The 17,144-nt window shown below is 43.3% G+C and overlaps 6 protein-coding genes across 8 annotated transcripts; 5 read left to right on the top strand and 1 right to left on the bottom strand.

Moving 5' to 3' along the window:
* Nucleotides 1-4,094: 4,094 nt before the first annotated feature.
* LOC117584848 (kelch-like protein 41) lies at nucleotides 4,095-4,844 on the bottom strand. The gene has a single exon (XM_034273986.1). The coding sequence runs from the start codon at nucleotides 4,590-4,592 to the stop codon at nucleotides 4,110-4,112; it is 483 nt and encodes a 160-aa protein (XP_034129877.1). The 5' UTR covers nucleotides 4,593-4,844; the 3' UTR covers nucleotides 4,095-4,109.
* An 841-nt stretch (nucleotides 4,845-5,685) lies between these two features.
* LOC117584842 (zinc finger protein 501-like) lies at nucleotides 5,686-7,224 on the top strand. Of its 2 annotated transcripts, none has more exons than XM_034273980.1 (2): nucleotides 5,686-6,643; nucleotides 7,067-7,224. In XM_034273980.1, exons 1-2 carry the CDS (start codon nucleotides 5,739-5,741, stop codon nucleotides 7,203-7,205), a joined length of 1,044 nt encoding a protein of 347 aa, XP_034129871.1. In that variant the 5' UTR covers nucleotides 5,686-5,738; the 3' UTR covers nucleotides 7,206-7,224. The 2 variants fall into 2 exon arrangements, with proteins under 2 accessions (XP_034129871.1, XP_034129872.1); XM_034273981.1 differs by having other exon boundaries at nucleotides 5,686-6,648; nucleotides 7,072-7,224.
* A 790-nt stretch (nucleotides 7,225-8,014) lies between these two features.
* Nucleotides 8,015-9,409, top strand: LOC117584844 (zinc finger protein 79-like). The gene is made up of 2 exons (XM_034273983.1): nucleotides 8,015-8,094; nucleotides 8,168-9,409. The coding sequence occupies exon 2, from the start codon at nucleotides 8,172-8,174 to the stop codon at nucleotides 9,354-9,356; it is 1,185 nt and encodes a 394-aa protein (XP_034129874.1). The 5' UTR covers nucleotides 8,015-8,094; nucleotides 8,168-8,171; the 3' UTR covers nucleotides 9,357-9,409.
* A 303-nt stretch (nucleotides 9,410-9,712) lies between these two features.
* Nucleotides 9,713-12,798, top strand: LOC117584841 (polyphosphoinositide phosphatase). Of its 2 annotated transcripts, none has more exons than XM_034273979.1 (3): nucleotides 9,713-9,862; nucleotides 10,140-11,763; nucleotides 11,823-12,798. In XM_034273979.1, the coding sequence occupies exons 1-3, from the start codon at nucleotides 9,782-9,784 to the stop codon at nucleotides 12,692-12,694; spliced, it is 2,577 nt and encodes an 858-aa protein (XP_034129870.1). In that variant the 5' UTR covers nucleotides 9,713-9,781; the 3' UTR covers nucleotides 12,695-12,798. The 2 variants fall into 2 exon arrangements, with proteins under 2 accessions (XP_034129870.1, XP_034129869.1); XM_034273978.1 differs by lacking the exon at nucleotides 9,713-9,862 and adding an exon at nucleotides 9,938-10,083.
* A 217-nt stretch (nucleotides 12,799-13,015) lies between these two features.
* Nucleotides 13,016-14,693, top strand: LOC117584843 (zinc finger protein 501-like). Its single transcript, XM_034273982.1, has 2 exons — nucleotides 13,016-13,082; nucleotides 13,145-14,693. Exon 2 carries the CDS (start codon nucleotides 13,149-13,151, stop codon nucleotides 14,328-14,330), a length of 1,182 nt encoding a protein of 393 aa, XP_034129873.1. The 5' UTR covers nucleotides 13,016-13,082; nucleotides 13,145-13,148; the 3' UTR covers nucleotides 14,331-14,693.
* Nucleotides 14,694-16,200: 1,507 nt separating this feature from the next.
* On the top strand, nucleotides 16,201-17,136 carry LOC117584847 (zinc finger protein 778-like). The gene is made up of 2 exons (XM_034273985.1): nucleotides 16,201-16,359; nucleotides 16,434-17,136. The coding sequence occupies exon 2, from the start codon at nucleotides 16,438-16,440 to the stop codon at nucleotides 17,032-17,034; it is 597 nt and encodes a 198-aa protein (XP_034129876.1). The 5' UTR covers nucleotides 16,201-16,359; nucleotides 16,434-16,437; the 3' UTR covers nucleotides 17,035-17,136.
* The last annotated feature ends 8 nt before the right edge of the window (nucleotides 17,137-17,144 follow it).

The raw sequence follows: 17,144 nt of genomic DNA, 5'->3' as shown, positions 1-17,144 counted from the left end.
CGAAACGGAACGGAACGAAACGAAGCAACGAAGAGTACGGGCGGGGCCAAAGATAATGAGTCTGTGTTGAGACATCGTTTAAGCGAAACTTTCCGCGATTCCTCTTTGCTGAACTAACAGTTCCTGCTGCTGGGCCAGGGTTGGACATGTTCAGAAATGGAAAAGAAGACTTAAAAATTTTGCCGTGAATTGGGTAGAGTAGTGTAGATTTCCTTACTTTCCTTGCAAAAATATTTGTAAATACATTTTCTGATAATGTCCGCTAGTACGCTATCGGCTTATCCATCCTCCATCCCTGGTCAAATAGTTAGTCAGTCAAGCAAGAGGCAGCTATCATTGGCAGTTACACACTGAGTACAAGGGGCAATGCTGCAGCTGCTATTCCGGCCACGCCCTACACACTCACGCCCACACCATCTGCAGTCACTCCTTTGGTGGATAATTTCGTAATTATTTAACTTAATGGAAAACAAACTTAATTTTCGTGCAGGAGGAGCACAGCAAAACAGAATAGCCAAAAACTAAAAATATACCGTACAACATTTCAAGTCAACTCTGAGATGGCAAAAGATTGTGCGAGGGGGTGACAATGGTAAAGTGGTGCAAGGAGTGCTGCCATTAAGTCTGTGTGTGTGAGTGTTTAGTCAATCATCAGACAAATAGAGACTGGATTGGCGTGTTTATGCCTTTCCCGTTTAAAACATTTATCCATTGTTCGGTTTGAAGGATTTGGCTAATTGACAGCGCTGAGCCGGGAATGGAAAGCCCACCAAAAATGGTCAGGGCAAAATCCATGGCAGCGAAAAGTGCATGCCTTGGCAGCGAACTTATTGCGGAAAGTTCAAAGGTTTCCATAATGAAAAGCGAACTGAAAATTGATAATCCCTCTCCAAGCACCCGTAGCCCCGCACCCGCCACAATTCCCACTACTGCTTCATTCCACCAGGAGTTACTACAGCGGATAAAGTTTTTGTGTGCTGAGGTCGGTACTGTCTGGGATCTCGGTTATTAAGTGCCGCAAAAGTTCCCAGCCCCCAAAAATGATAATTGGGCATTGAGAAGAGAATTATTGCCCTGCCCTGCTCTGCCGCCCATTCCCCCTTTCACCATTTCCGACCGTCGAAAGATGCATAATTAACACAAAATAATGATAAAGTTCAGGGCGAGCAAGGCTTTTCTTATCTCCGCCCATTCAATTATGTAAGTGTTCCCACCTCCCCACCTCCCCAACCGCCAAACCAAATCCAATCCAAGCGAAACTAGCGCTAAACTTTCTCCAGGGAGAGAGCGTGAGAGAGATTTACAGCAAAACTTGCAGAGATGCATTCTCAAGTGAAGTGATGCTGGGATTGGAGCAAGCTCGGCTCTTTTGGCAGCCACTCGCCTGGGCCGCCATCGCGGGGTCATTGGCTAGACAGAGCCCACCAGCGGAAATTGTTTCATAATCAGCATTGACGAGCTTCGATGGAGCTGAGTCGGAGCTGCCACTCATCGAGGGACTATCATTGTGTTTCGATGGTGCGCTTTAATTATATTTCAAATTGCTCAGCGTTACATCTAGTCAATGTCGCCGCACTCTGAGTCTCTCTCAGTCAAGGTCCTGTGGTGCATAATGCTTTTTAAGGAGTGCTGCCACACACCATGATGCCCCGAACCCACTTGCACTATTTTCCATCCATGCACCCCATAACACTCCATCTCACTCCCGCGCTCTCTCTCTCTCTCTCTCTCGCTCTCTCTCTCTGTCTCGCCCTCCCTTTGGGTCCTCCAACTGTTTTGCTATGACGCTTGAGTCAACATTAATTTAAATGAGTTGCCACTTAACTTTTAATTAAAAATTCACTTTTTATTTATTTAGTTGGAAACGGAATGGACTGGCCCCGACCCAAACCTGGCGCCCCACAACCCATTCCCACCCCCATTCCCAATCGTCCCTCCCCCTTGCACTTACGCTGCGTCCCTCTGCCGCTAACTTTGATTTAAAAAAGTAGCGCCAACTAAAATAAAAAATGTCTAAAAATAAAACAAAACTAACAAAAAAGGAGGAAAGGAGGAAAGTAGGAAAGAGGGGGAATTCAGTTTTGCATACGCGCAGTTTCATATAAATTAGAGTTTGTATTATTTTATTCTGCTTGAAATGAGCGTAAATGGTTTTCATTTAATTTAGCTCGCGACTTTAATTGCCATCGACTAAATAAATATTCGCGAATGAGCAAACAAGTGCAACGATATGTGAAGTGTGACTGAAGAAAATGCAGAGTTCATGAAGCTCTTGCCAAAGCCTATTGTGTGTTCCCTTCTGGTATTTGCATTTGTCTTCGTCAGAGGATAGTAATATCGCCCTACTTGCAGCAATCCAATCTAAGCACAGCCCACAGCTGCTGAGTAATTAATTATGTAAGATCTCCTTTCGGTTCTCAGTTGAAATTAAAGCATTTTGAGTTCGCTCTTGTCACCGATTCAAGGACAATTCGAACTGTGAGCAGCATCTAATATTCTGATATGGGAGTGTTGAATGCTTTATGCTGGTTCGTAGCAAGTTTATTTGATGTCAATGTGTTAATTTTGACTACAAGACATGGCCAATTAATTACAATAGAACTGCCATCTCCCACACCCACTTGAATGTTCGAAGGATGCTCTGAATGCGTTGTCATGACTGTCAATCCACACTACACTGTCCACGAATATTAAATGTATTTGCTGAGGTTTATTGAACTGTTTGCCAAAACTTGTCATGCTGGGAAGGAATAGCAGGCAGACGGGCATTTGAAGCACCCCAACTGGAATTGATGCATTTACATCCGTTTGTAATTTACTACTTGTGCATGGGATATACGAGGATATCTTCTACCTGTGCTCACCTCCAAAACTGTTCCACCAATGTTATGCAGTCAGCCAATTCCAATTCCAATTCCAATCCTCTGCCAGCTCAATCTGCCAGTTACCTCTCTGTCTATATTTGGGTAGCGCTCTCAGTCTCCGCTCCCAACACAATCCTTGCAGCTGTATTGCTTTAATTTCATCATCATCATCATCGCACTCACTTGTGACCCGGCTGCATGCAAATTTTCCCACATCCGCCACATCGCTTTCCGTGTGTGTGTGTGTGTGTGTGTGTGTGAATTTCCACAGCTCAGTCAATATTATTGATCAGGCGTCAAATTTTGGTAGGGAGGAAGCTCAGACTCAGACTCTGTTGCACACACAAATTGTGGCAAATTTTCATGGTTGGCCTTTCCCCACCATCCACAGCCCGTGGTTGTCGCAGCTGGAGGCGGATTTGCTTGGGGTTATGTGTGGATATAACCAAAGTATTCGCCCTTAATGGCAGACTTCACAGCAATTAGCTTTCATGCTAGCAGCAGAAATATCAACGGCCATGGTTATTGATAGAGTTTTATTGAGACGTAACAGAAGATGGTGTTGGGGAAATCTATGTTGAAATCTCGAACAGATATTATCTGATGAAGTAAACTAGCTTTGGGGGGGTTTCATACACGTCTATGATACTTTAACTAACTTTGTTACGTCCTACTACAATTTGATTTGGGAACTATTTTTTTTTTGTAGACAGTTTTAGTCGAATTTAGCGAAGGGTTAAACCAAATGTCTAGAATATCGATTTCGAAATTGTTTCGTTCAGTTAAATTCGAATATAGCAGAGTGTTAAACCACATTAAAAAATTTCGGGAATTGCGAGCTCGAAATTTGTTCGTTCAGTTTTGGTAGAATTTAGCAAAGAATTAAACCACATTTAAAAATTGCTAGAATTGCGAGCTCGAAATTTGTTCGTTCACTTTTAGTCCAATTAAGCAAAGAATTAAACCAAATTTTGAAATAAGATTCGAACTTCATTTTCCTGCAGTGGCGCCCTACTTTGAGAAATTAAAAAATGCTCCCAGATACATCGCTGCAATCGATGACATACAAAATAATTGCTTCATGGTCGAAGCAGTCCCATGGCATCCTGCAGGGAATCGACGACCAACACGTCTCCATGGGATGGCGGTCTGCCTCCCTGCCACGGGTTCCTGCAAGGACTCGATGTACTCTACGAAGTCGTTGGCCTTGAAGGTGTAGGCCACGTCAGAAACTCCCAGCATGTACTAGTGGTACGGCAACTTGTGATGGTAGCCGTGTTTGCGTGGATAAGTCGGTGGCAAAAGATGCAAGTTCATGTGCTCCAAATAAGTATTATGGTCGCCCATGAAGGAATCAGCCGTGGCGACGTGGGACATGGCATCGGTAAGGAGCGTTTCTGTTTTAGGATCCGAGTTGAAGGCAAGCAGCATGGGGTCTGCCGAGAAAAGGTGATCCTTGTCCGGGTGCGTAAAGCCATCGCGCAGGGTCCACAGGAAGGCAATCGGCATGAGATTAAATCTTACGCAATCCAATAGGCGGCCCAGATGCTTAAGGCGTTTGTCACCCGCCAGGTTCAACCAGCGCAGGACCAGCAAGAAGACCTCTATTTCGGAGTTAACTCCGATAGAGTCGCGCTTAAGTAGGTCTTCGAGGTCGTCTACTGTTAGCTCTGCGAAATATTTGCTCCCGACGAGCGCTAGGAAGTAATTTCGAATCCTTCGCAACATCAGAGTGCGTACATCCCGAACTTCTTCTATTCGGAGCAACCGAATAGCACTTGACCAGGTTGGGTATGCAGTAGAAACGACGCCCCTCGATATTCACCTGCAATGTGGCCCTTGCATTGTCTCTCACCTGTTCGGCGACTACTTCAGAAATCGGCTTTTTGTGAGGCAATAAGTCGAAGAGAGAGCGCAGTGGAACCGTCTCCTCTCCCAAGTCCGAGTACTCATCCGGAGAGATCAACCAGCAGTAAGGTCTCTTTTCCTCCTCACTCTTGCTGTCATCAGGAGGCTTCTGCTCCTCCACCAAGACCGAACTGTTCTTTTTGCTCCTAATCGAGCTTTTGCGGTCTTTAATCATTCTTTGGGTTTTACTGTGGTTACCTTTTAGATTTTGTGTTCAAAGGGAGAGGACTTCCATATATATGACTTATTTCGGTGTGGTGACTGTTTTAAATTTGTCCATATACATATTGTGCTTGACTCCACCACTGGATCCAACGACCACCAAGAACAGATGGCTGGGTCGTGGCCATCTGCCCGTCCTCCCCTGAAGGCAAAATCAAGAAGATGCGTTTGGGTGCCTAGACAGATGAAAAACATTGTCCCAGTTTTAAGCTCCAGCTGAAAAAACTTGTCAAAGCAACAAGTTGTCAAATACGTAACATTCCATGACACACTTACGGAACGTTTTATGCTCTTTTTATTGGTTGACCTTTTTAGTTTTAAACTTAATTTGGAAACATTCGAATAAAATATAGTCATGAAAACTACCCTATCTTGTGGAGAATTGATTGAAAAATCGGATAAAAATAAATTTTTTGAGCTGAAAATCCTAACTAGCTAGTAAAATTAAATAGAACATGAAAATCTGGAAAATGATTTAAGATGTACGGTAATTTTGAAAATGAGAAGGTATATTTTGGTATATTTTTGAGGGTCGTCAGGTAAATTGTATTCATAAATTCGCCTAACAGCTCCATTTATTATGGTTAGCGTCAAAAACAATTTAATTCGGACCAAAGAACCATCAATTCTGCATATTTACAAATTCAGAAAAGCCGAACAAGGGTTCCTTGTATTTGTTGCTTTCCCGCACGTTATTGCGCGTCCTATATTTCGGCTATTTAAGACTAAATTACTTGCAGGGCTATGGAAGAAATATGCAGAGTTTGCATGGGAACGTCTGGAGCATTCACAAACATATTCGACGAGCCACAAAAATTGGGCACATCCATTGCTGACATGATAGCTCAGTGTACCGGGTACGAGGTTAGCCGAGGAGATTTACTATCAGAAAATATATGCCCGCCCTGCCTTGAGGATGCAGTGAGTGCATTCAACCTGAAGACCACCTGCAAGCAGAGCCTTAAATTAACGGAGCAGTTTAAAGAAGAAGAAATCTGTGATAGTGTCGAAGACGATGACTGGGAACCATCAGATTGCGGGAGCGAGCAGTCAAACAATATTGAAGCCGATGCAAAGGCTCAAGTTGAGAAGCATGTCGATCTTCTCTTCAAATGTACACTTTGTCCAAAGAGCTATCCGCATAGGTCGAATCTAAACAGACACATGAAATTGCATACGGGTGAACGCCCCTATCAATGCTCACACTGCTTCAAGTCCTTCTCATATAGGTGCGATCTTGAATCACACAACCGTACTCACACAGGTGACCGGCCATACCACTGCTCTTACTGCTCAAAGTCATTTCAACAAAAGGGCCAACTCAGCGATCACCTCCGTACTCACACGGGGGAGAAACCATTTAAATGTTCCCATTGCTCGAAGTGTTTTACTTGCTCTGGATCACTCCGTATTCACATACGAACGCACACAGGTGAACGACCCTACCAATGCTCCCACTGCCCGATGTCTTTTGTCCAAAAATACCATCTTGATAGACACTTTCATTTGCACACGGATGACCGACCCTACCAATGCTCTCAATGCTCGAAGACTTTTATAACCAAATCGAATCATGATATGCACACCCGTATGCACACGGTTGAACGACTCCATGAATGCTCAGACTGCTCGCAGTCATTTCGCACAAAATCGCTATTGAGCAAACACCTCTGCACGCACACAGGTAGTCGTCGTCCGTTTAGTTGCCCACACTGTTCGAAGACATTTAGGCAAAATGACGAACTCAAAAAACACATCCGCACACATACTGGAGAGCGGCCGTTTCAGTGTTCCTTCTGCTCGAAATCATTTAAGCAAAAATGCCAAGTCAGCGAACACCTTCGAACTCACACGGGAGAGCGACCATTTAAGTGCGCCCACTGCTCGAAGTGTTTTTCGTACTCTGGATCTCTATGGGTTCACACCCGTACGCACACGGGTGAACGGCCCTATACATGTACCCAGTGCTCGATGTCTTTTATAACAAAAAATACACTTGAAAGACACACCCGTACGCACATGGGCGAAGGACCCTACAAGTGCTCCGTTTGCTCCAAGTCATTTCATAACAAATCCAATCTGAGTGAACACATCCGTAAACACACGGAGGAACGACCCTTTACATGTACCCACTGCTCGAAGACATTTAAACATAACCAATCTCTTAAGAAACACATTCGCAGTCACACACAGAATGATAGTTCCCAATAAAACAACCTTCATTCACTTCTTTGGAGCATTTTCGTGTGTTAACTGAAGAAGGTTGGCTTTTGTTTGTTCTGTGGATGCACACAGCTTCAAAGATCTTGCTCTCGGTATGGAAACAAGTGAGAAATATGCGCAACTATTGATATGTTGCCTCATAAAAGGTGATGGATCTCAGAACCAACATGACAGTAGAGAAAGGAAAACGTCAAAGTGGACAACATGTTGGCTGCCAGTGGACACTGACCACCAGGTGGCAGACGCATTGTGTTTTTTACATGAAAGCAAAGAAGTGCATAATGGCTGCGATTGTATTCAAGACTATAAAAACCAATATGATAATGTTTATATTCTTTTCAGCAGATCCACTAAAAGTAGTCGGCGTTGCTCTTGAGCATAGTCAAAAATCTTCCTTCCATCAGTCCTCGGCGGAATTGCAGTTTTGAAACTTAATGTATTGTTTTTCTCCTTCGGTATTCATGCACGTAACATACAAGTTAAATTAATATTTATTTTTATTTTTTTGAGGTTTTATGTTACCGCTGTACCCTTGGGTAGAGGGGGATTATTTTGCCGCCCGGCTTTACAAGGTGGAAATCGCCACGTCGATATATGTAACTTGTTACAGTTTTGCTCCAATACTTACCTGGCGTAGAGGTTATGTTCCCCACTTCGTTAATTTTTTGAATATTTATTAAATTATATACAATATTCAAAACATTGCACCTATTTAATTCGATAACATGTGCCCAGCGATACCACTCGCGTCTAACAGCACTTTTAGTTTGTTGCTGTTACAGCTGTATTTCTTATGTTCTGTATCAAAACAAATTAATTCGGACCAAAGAAATATAAAATCTGCATATTTGGATATTTAGAAAAGCGGCACAAGGTGGTTCGTTGCTTCTTTCATATATTATCGTGTATATATATATTTAATCGTTTATTTAATAATAATTTACTTGCAGTTCAATGGATCAAATGTGCAGAGTTTGCATGGGAAAGTATGGAGCATTCACAAGCATATTCGACGAGCCACAAATATGGGACACTTCCATTGCTGACATGATATCGGAGTGTACAGGATACGTGGTGAGGCGAGGCGATTCACTACCAGAAAGCATATGTCCGCCTTGCCTTGAGGATGCAGTGAGTGCATTCAATCTTAAGACCACCTGCGAGCAGAGCCATAAATTGACGGACGAGTTTAAAGAAGAAGAAATCTGTGATAATGTCGAAGGCGAGGACTGGGAACCATCAGATTACGGAAGCGAACAGTCAAACAAAATTGAAGCTGATGCAAAGACTCAAGTTGAGAAGGATGCCGATCTTTTGTTCAAATGTACTCTTTGTCCAAAGAGCTATCGGCATAAGTCGAATCTAAACCGGCACATGAAATTGCATACGGGTGAACGCCCCTATCAATGCTCACACTGCTCAAAGACCTTCCAATCTACTTTCATTCTTAAATCACACATCCGTATTCACACAGGTGACCGGCCATATCACTGCTCTTTCTGCTCAAAGTCATTTATTCGAAAAGTCCAACTCACCGAACACCTCCGTTCTCACACGGTGGAGCGACCATACAAGTGTTCTAACTGTTCGAAAGGTTTTTCGAGCTCAAGATCTCTGCGGAATCACATCCGTTGTAATACGAAAGAACACTTGCGATCGAGCCAAGGAAGTCTCCAGCTACACATGCGTTGTCATACAGGTGAAGGACCAGCCCTATGCCCCATGCCCCACTGCTGCATGTCCTTTACCCAAAATGCCGAGCTCAAAACACACATCCGCACTCACAGGAGGGAGCGACCATATAAGTGTTCTTACTGTTCGAAAGGTTTTTCGAGCTCTACATATCTCCGGAAGCACATCCTTAGTCATACGGAAGAACGATCGCACCAATGCTCCCACTGCTCGAAGAACTTTAAATCAAAATATGGACTTAGAAGACACATCCGTACACACACGGGGGAGCGACCTTATCCGTGTTCCCAGTGCTCCATGTCCTTTAAGCAACTCGCACATCTTCAAATACACACACGCACCCACACAGGTGAACGACCGTACCAATGCTCTCATTGCTCAAAATCATTTAATCAGAGCATATCACTAAAAAAACACATGCGCACTCACACGAAGAACGATCGTTAAAGTGTCCAAACGCAAAAACAAATGTATTTCTATAATAAAGAAGCATAAGATAATCTATTTTTAGTTGAATCACTAAAAGTTGTCCTTTCTCCCACCGTTTACATTGGTTCAGACGTTGTTTTACATGGTAGGAATTCGTTCCTCCTATCAGTACTCCGGTTCATTGTGCAATTCAATGTGCAGTTGATCTCTTTCGGTATTCCTGCTCACAAAGTAAAAGTTAAATTAATATTATTATGTATACAAACTATTGCAATATAACATAAATTATGTCGATAGCACATCGACATTTCTCGCGCCTAACAGCACTTTTTATTTCTATTGAGCCTAACAGCGTTTATCATATCTTTTAAGAACAAAACAAACCATTTCGGGGCACAAAATAATAATACATTTGTTGACAAGCGCATCGGATTGCATATAAAATGAACAATGGAAACCCAAATATAGTATTTAATCCTCTGATCAGTTGCATACAGAAGGTAGTGCTTTATGAGACTCGCACAGTAATTTCTCGCGCCTAACAGCACTTAAATAAAGATAACTCGGATTGTCGCAAATAGTATACAAAACTCTTGAAAACAAACCATTTCGGGGCAAAAAATAATAATACATTTGTTGACAAGCGCATCGGATTGCATATAAAATGAACAATGGAAACCCAAATATAGTATTTAATCCTCTGATCAGTTGCATACAGAAGGTAGTGCTTTATGAGACTCGCACAGTAAGTAGTTGCCACATGAAAAAAATACTTTATTTGTTTAACTCTTCGTGTTTCAGCGATTGTATTTGGTGGGCAGTAACAACCGCGAGACGAGATTTCGGTTGCTCACAATCGATCGGCTGGCGCACAATCGTTTGAGTATTGAGGAAAATGCCAATGAGTTCAATAATTTGGAAATTAGACGCTTTGTGGCTTCCCTCACGGGCTCGCCCAAGGTGACATCAGCCTATGGAGTGCTGGGCTTTGTCAGATTCCTCGAGGGATACTATCTGATACTGGTGACCAAGAGAAAGTGTTGCGCCTTCATTGGAAACCATTTGGTCTACACCATTAAGGACACTGTTATGGTACGTGTGAACGAAGTGACATCCCAGCGGCCACCACATCCACACGAGGATCGCTACAAGAAAATGTTTCAGAACATCGACCTGCGTAGCAACTTTTATTTCTCATATTCATATGATCTGACACGAACGCTGCAGTATAATGAGTCGGCGCCGCGCTTTGTGGGAGCCAAGGTGGACCTGGATCGGGACGAGCCACTACCCGACTGGAACACACTGACTAACAACGTGGCGCAGATTAATGAGCGTGTGGACTATGCATTTCGAAGCGATTCCCGCAAGCGTTTTGTATGGAATGCCTATCTGCTGCAACCAATGGAGGGTATAATGCTGAAGGACTGGCTGCTGGAGGTCATCCACGGATTTGTTAGTCAATCGTGCATCAGCATCTTTGGGCGGCATGTAAATGTCTGCCTCATAGCGCGTCGCAGTACACGCTTTGCGGGAACTCGCTTCCTCAAGCGTGGTGCAAACTTTCAGGGCGATGTAGCCAATGAAGTGGAAACGGAGCAAATTGTAAGCGACGGTCAGCGTCTATGTGCGTTCACGCAAATGCGTGGATCTATACCATCCCACTGGTCGCAGGACATCAGCAAAATGGTTCCCAAGCCACAGATACAGGTGGTGATCAGTGATCCCTATGCTCAGACTCCCTCGCGGCATTTTGAGCGGCTACTTTTCCACTATGGGGCGCCATTAATAATGTTGAACCTGGTTAAGAAGCGAGAGCGCCGGAAGCACGAGTCTATCATCTCCAAGGAACTTGAGTATAGCATTCGCTACCTAAATCAGTTTCTTCCGCCGTCACATCGTATGAAGCACATACACTTCGATATGGCCCGTCAGAGCCGACTGAGTGGTGGAAACGTCATGGAGCAGTTGGCCATATACGCAGAAAGTGTGATTCAATTAACGAATATGTTCTTTAAAGCTCGAGGCAGTGATCTCAGCCTGCAGACGGGCATTGTACGCACGAATTGCGTGGACTGCTTGGACCGAACTAACTCGGCTCAGTTTGCCATTGGCAAGTGTGCTCTGGGACACCAACTGGAGAGATTGGGCTTTCTGAAGTCGGCCAAGCTGGAGTTTGACTCTGACTGTGTAACGATGCTGGAGCATTTGTACGAGGAGCATGGTGATACTCTAGCCTTGCAGTACGGGGGCTCTCAGCTGGTGCATAGGATAAAGACATATCGAAAGACTGCTGCCTGGGGCTCCCAAGGCAACGATGTGATGCAGACCCTCAGTCGCTACTACAGCAACACATTTAGCGACACTGAAAAGCAGCACAGCATCAATCTCTTTCTTGGCATTTACAAGCCTAGCCTCACCAAATGTGAGTACATATATAATTTAGTACAGTTTCACATTGAATTGATTTTGTTTTTAATCTAGTGACTCAACCTATATGGGAGCTACAAACCGACTACGATATGCACAATGACTTTGTGCCCAGCACTGATAGCAAACAGATCACCGATTGGGTTCGTCATAAGGTACGGGAGTGCTTGCCATACTCGTGCGCCGATTCGAACAAGCTCGTTAAGGAGCTATTCCGCGTACACAGCAATGGCTTGGAGATGATCGATGGCTACTCGAATTACCATCAATCCTTCAAGTGGACTGACCTTAGCGAGCACATTGCCTTTGAGATCAGCCAGCTGGCAATGCGCTTTATGCCCACATTCCGCACCAACTACAGTCCGTTTCAGAGACAGATTCAGACGTCACGAAAAGCTCGTCAAAATCCCTCGATGACTGGTCAAAGTTCCACGGGTTCGACGAACAGCAACTCTTCAAGCTCTAGTGAAGGCGATGACAGCTCCAGCGATGAGGAGCTTAGTGCCAGTTTTGCAGAGAAAGAGGCCAAGCAAACAGAATCGGCTGAGCCGGCTGCTATAACGCTGGCTTCGGTGCTTCCTTCAATGGAACAGGTCTACGGCTGCAGCATTAATCCGCCCTCCAAGCAGAGCATGGCCATTTATAAGAAGTACGTGCAAATGGGAAAACTGTCGAGTGGAGGAGCTCGGCCTGCTCAGACATCCGTTGCCCAACGCGACCAGGAACTCGCTAAGATAATGAGGGGCATCACACTGCGGCCGCTGAGCAACTATGGCACAGACTCGTACCTAAGTGTGCGTCCACCGACCGTTGCAAGCAAGAGTCAGGATATCTATAGAGAGTATTGTAAAACACCGCGCAACTTCAATGCCGTGCCCAAGTTTGAAGAGTTCGATGTGCTCTATCGATATTTACAGAAGCTCTAAAAGCTGCAAATTATTATTGTTTCATTTTCATACATATGATGTGTATTCCCAAAAGTATTTGTTGATTGTCTACTGATTAAATACGTCATCATTTCGGCGATATATATATTAATTTTTGCATTGTGTGTGATACAACAAACAGTTTTATTTTTCTTCGGTCTTGCACACAACAGACAATTTAAATGAATATAATATATTCAAAACATTTCACCTATTTCATTCGATAGCACGTTTCTGGCGATACCTCTCGCGCCTAACAGAACCTTTCTTTTTTTCACATTTCGCGTCTAACAGCTCAATTTGTTATGTTTGGATATCAAAACAAACTGATTCGGGCCAAAGTGTCGTCCATTCTGCATATTTTGCAAACTCAGAAAAGCGGTATAAGGTGGTTCGTTGTTTGTTTTATATTCGTTGCATTCCCGCACGGTAAGCCTCATTTACTTGCAGGGCAATGAATGAAATATGCAGAGTTTGCATGGGAACGGCTGGATCATTTACAAACATATTCGACGAGCCTCAAAAATGGGACACTTGTATTGCTGACATGATATCGGAGTGTACCGGGTACGACGTTAGCCGAGGCGATTTACTATCACAAAATATATGTCCGCCTTGCCTTGAGGATGCCGTGAGTGCATTCAATCTTAAGACCACCTGCGAGCAGAGCCATAAACTCTATATCCCCGGAATGGAAGAGGTCCTCTGTGAAAATCGTGACGACGAGAGCTGGAATGAAATAGTTCACACAGATGTAAAGGAAGTCGATCTTCTATTTAGTTGTCCCCATTGCTCGAAGCAGTACACGCATAGAAGCAACTTATACAGACACCTCAAATTCCATACCGGAGACCGACCCTACAAGTGCTGCGAGTGCTCAAAGTCGTTTATACAAAAAAGCGAACTGGAAGTGCACATCCGTATTCACACGGGCGAGCGACCGTATGAGTGTACTCATTGCTCGAAGACCTTTAAGCAGAACTCCCATCTTCAAATACACATTCGCACCCACACGGGAGAGCGGCCCCACCAATGCGCCCAATGCTCAAAGTCATTTCAGGAACTGTCCCACTTAAAAGTGCACAGCCGAACTCATACGGGAGAGCGACCGTATATATGCTCTCATTGCCCCAAGTCTTTCTCCCATGCCGGAACACTCAGGGATCATATTCTTTTGCATACCGGCGAAAGACCATACCAATGTCCACACTGCTCTATGTCTTTCGCCCAGAAATCGGAGCTGCAAGTGCACATTCGATCTCACACGGGAGAGCGACCGTTTAAGTGTTCTCAATGCCCCAAGTCCTTTGCCCGAGCCGCATGTCTCCGGGCTCATATCCGTTTGCACTCTGGCGAACGACCCTACCAATGTTCCCACTGCCCAAAGTCCTTTACACAAAAATCCAATCATGATACACACACACGTACTCACACGGTGGACCGAGCCTTTCAATGTTCCTACTGCCCAAAGTCCTTTATAAAAAGTTCCGATCTCCAAGCACACATTTGTACTCACACTGGGGAGCATCCGTACAAGTGCTCCTTCTGCTCAAAGGGATTTATTCACAATTCGTCTTTGAAAAGACACACCCTCACTCATACGGAAGAAGAGCGTTCAAGGGTACCCGATGCTTAAATTCGTTTCTGCATTTCGTCATTCGACGAGCTGACATCCCTAACAGTCCTGAAGTAAAGTATGGCATGGCACTACGAGCTCTTGCACTGCAGATCGAGATCTCTAGGATTTTTGAACTTGCCGACAGAGGTAAGAACGAGCAATGTGGGATCGATCACTACTTCAAACACAGAACACTTTTCAGCCCACTACGAGTGAATAAGTGCAACTCTTCAAAAGGGGGAACAATGCAATTTCACTGACGAAACAACTGAAATGTGTACATACATAAAATATGTATTTTATTTAATTAAAAATTTACTCAATGTTTTGTTCTTGAACTTTAGACCAAAGCATCAAGAAATCGAACAGGAGCGTAACTAACTTATTATGTTATCCGGAAGCTGAACCATTAAAGAAATCCGTCACAGGATGGTATAAAAATGTAGCTAAAAGCATATACAACATTTTATTAAATATGAATATCATTTCGCATTATTACTAGGCCCCATGAGTTGTTCTTGTGCACAGTTCAAGATCTTCCTACCATCAGTCCTATGGTGGACTGCAGGCGTGGAATTTAGTTTGTGGTTTATCTCTATTGCACCTATTTAATTCGATAACACGTTCCCACCGATAACATTCGCGCCTAACAGCACCTTTAGTTTGTTGCTCTCTTCGCGTCTATCAGCTCAATTTCTTATGTTTTGTGTCAAAGCAAACCATTCGGACCAAAGAACCATAAATTCTGCATTCAGAAAATTCAGAAAAGCGGCACAGGGTGGTTCGTTGTTTGTTTTATATTCATTGCTTTCCTAAACTTTATTACACGTCCTTTATTCCGTTTACTTGCAGGGCAATGGAAGAAATGTGCAGAGTTTGCAAGGGATCGTCTGAATCATTCACAAACATATTCGACGAGCCACAAAACTGGGACACTTGCATTGCTGACATGATAGCTCAGTGCACCGGGTACGAGGTTAGCCGAGGAGATTTACTATCAGAGAATATATGTCCGCCCTGCCTTGAGGAGGCAGTGAGTGCATTCAATCTTAAGACAACTTGCGAGCAGAGCTATAAATTGATGGAGGAGTCTAAAGAAGCAGAAATCTTTTATATTGTGGAATACGAGGACTGGGAACCATCAGATTGCAGAAGCGAGCAGTCAAACAATATTGAAACCGACGCACAGGCAAAAGGTGGCCGTCCTTTCAAATGTCCTCTCTGTCCAAAGAGCTATTCGCAGAGAAGTAGTCTAAATAAACATATACTTCTACACACGGGTGAACGACCCTATAAATGCTCCCATTGCTTAAAGTCCTTTCATTTTAGTTCCCATCTGAGTGAACACATTCGTTCACACCAGGTGGATCCACCCTTTATATGTACATACTGCTCAAAGTCATATGAACATTCCAATTCTCTTAGAAAACACATAAAAATGTCTCACGCGTAGAATGATAGTTACACAACAAAAACCTATATACACACATAAGTATAAGTAAATGTATTTTCCTATTCAATCTCTGCATAAGTTTACTTTCGTGAGCCAGCTGAAGAACGACTCTTCTAAGTGGCTCTACTTCTTTTCCTCCCAAGTTTACTCTAGCTGTCCTTTTTTCTTTGGGTATAAATTAAATAATCTAGCATCTAAGATTAAAAATAACTATATCTGCTAAAATACAAATAAAAAAGAAAAGTTAAATAAATAAGTATTATTTATTCTTTTTTGTTTGGTATTTAATCCCTACACCGAGATTTTATGGTGGCACGACGATGAGTCCGCATTGACCAGGTACTTCAGTTCGATGATAGGGCTGTCGATATGTTTTTGACTATCGATGGTGGTTCATGATTCATATTCAGAACAATTCAATAAAGTATTTAATTCGATAGCAAATCAATAAGTATCGCGGCTAACATCGCATCTTGTGGATTTTTCGTTTTGCGCCTAACAGCTCTATTTCTTATGTTTTGTGTCAAAACAAACTTATTCAGGCCTAAGAACCAAAAATTCTGCATGTTTGGAAATTCAGAAGAGCGGCACAAGGTAGTTCGTTGTTTGTTTTATATTCATTGCTTTCGTAAACTTTATTACACGTCCTTTATTCCGTTTACTTGCAGGGCAATGGAAGAAATGTGCAGAGTTTGCAAGGGATCGTCTGAATCATTCACAAACATATTCGACGAGAAACAAAACTGGGACACTTGCATTGCTGACATGATAGCTCAGTGCACCGGGTACGAGGTTAGCCGAGGAGATTTACTATCAGAAAATATATGTCCGCCCTGCCTTGAGGAGGCAGTGAGTGCATTCAATCTTAAGACAACTTGCGAGCAGAGCTATAAATTGATGGAGGAGTCTAAAGAAGCAGAAATCTTTTATATTGTGGAATACGAGGACTGGGAACCATCAGATTGCAGAAGCGAGCAGTCAAACAATATTGAAACCGACGCACAGGCAAAAGGTTGCCCTAAGTTAAAATGTCCTCTTTGTCCAAAGAGCTATTCGCACAGAAGTGGTCTAAATAGACATATGCTTGTACACACGGGTGAACGACCCTATAAATGCTCCCATTGCTTAAAGTCCTTCCATTTTAGTTTCCATCTGAGTGAACACATCCGTTCACACCAGGTGGATCCACCCTTTATATGTACATACTGCTCAAAGTCATATGAACATTCCAATTCTCTTAGAAAACACATAAAAATGTCTCACGCGTAGAATGATAGTTACAAAACAAAAACCTATATACACACATAAGTATAAGTAAATGTATTTTCCTATTCAATCTCAGCATGAGTTCACTTTCGTGAGCCAGCTGAAGAACGACT

This window comes from Drosophila guanche, unplaced genomic scaffold (assembly GCF_900245975.1).
Source record: "Drosophila guanche unplaced genomic scaffold, DGUA_6, whole genome shotgun sequence".
Classification (NCBI taxonomy): Eukaryota; Metazoa; Arthropoda; class Insecta; order Diptera; family Drosophilidae; genus Drosophila; species Drosophila guanche.
Note: the sequence above shows the minus strand (reverse complement) of the source record. Positions and strands in the feature narration are given on the sequence as shown.

What these genes read in the sequence shown, in the direction of transcription:
- LOC117584848 (XM_034273986.1), bottom strand. Translation starts at nt 4,592, where the DNA reads ATGTTGCGAAGGATTCGAAATTACTTCCTAGCGCTCGTCGGGAGCAAA.
- LOC117584842 (XM_034273980.1), top strand. Translation starts at nt 5,739, where the DNA reads ATGGAAGAAATATGCAGAGTTTGCATGGGAACGTCTGGAGCATTCACA. An exon ending in TCGCAGTCATTTCGCACAAA is followed by an intron (nt 6,644 to 7,066) that starts ATCGCTATTGAG and finishes ATTTCATAACAA; the next exon opens with ATCCAATCTGAGTGAACACA.
- LOC117584844 (XM_034273983.1), top strand. Translation starts at nt 8,172, where the DNA reads ATGGATCAAATGTGCAGAGTTTGCATGGGAAAGTATGGAGCATTCACA.
- LOC117584841 (XM_034273979.1), top strand. Translation starts at nt 9,782, where the DNA reads ATGAACAATGGAAACCCAAATATAGTATTTAATCCTCTGATCAGTTGC. An exon ending in TGCTTTATGAGACTCGCACA is followed by an intron (nt 9,863 to 10,139) that starts GTAATTTCTCGC and finishes TTCGTGTTTCAG; the next exon opens with CGATTGTATTTGGTGGGCAG. An exon ending in CAAGCCTAGCCTCACCAAAT is followed by an intron (nt 11,764 to 11,822) that starts GTGAGTACATAT and finishes TTTTTAATCTAG; the next exon opens with TGACTCAACCTATATGGGAG.
- LOC117584843 (XM_034273982.1), top strand. Translation starts at nt 13,149, where the DNA reads ATGAATGAAATATGCAGAGTTTGCATGGGAACGGCTGGATCATTTACA.
- LOC117584847 (XM_034273985.1), top strand. Translation starts at nt 16,438, where the DNA reads ATGGAAGAAATGTGCAGAGTTTGCAAGGGATCGTCTGAATCATTCACA.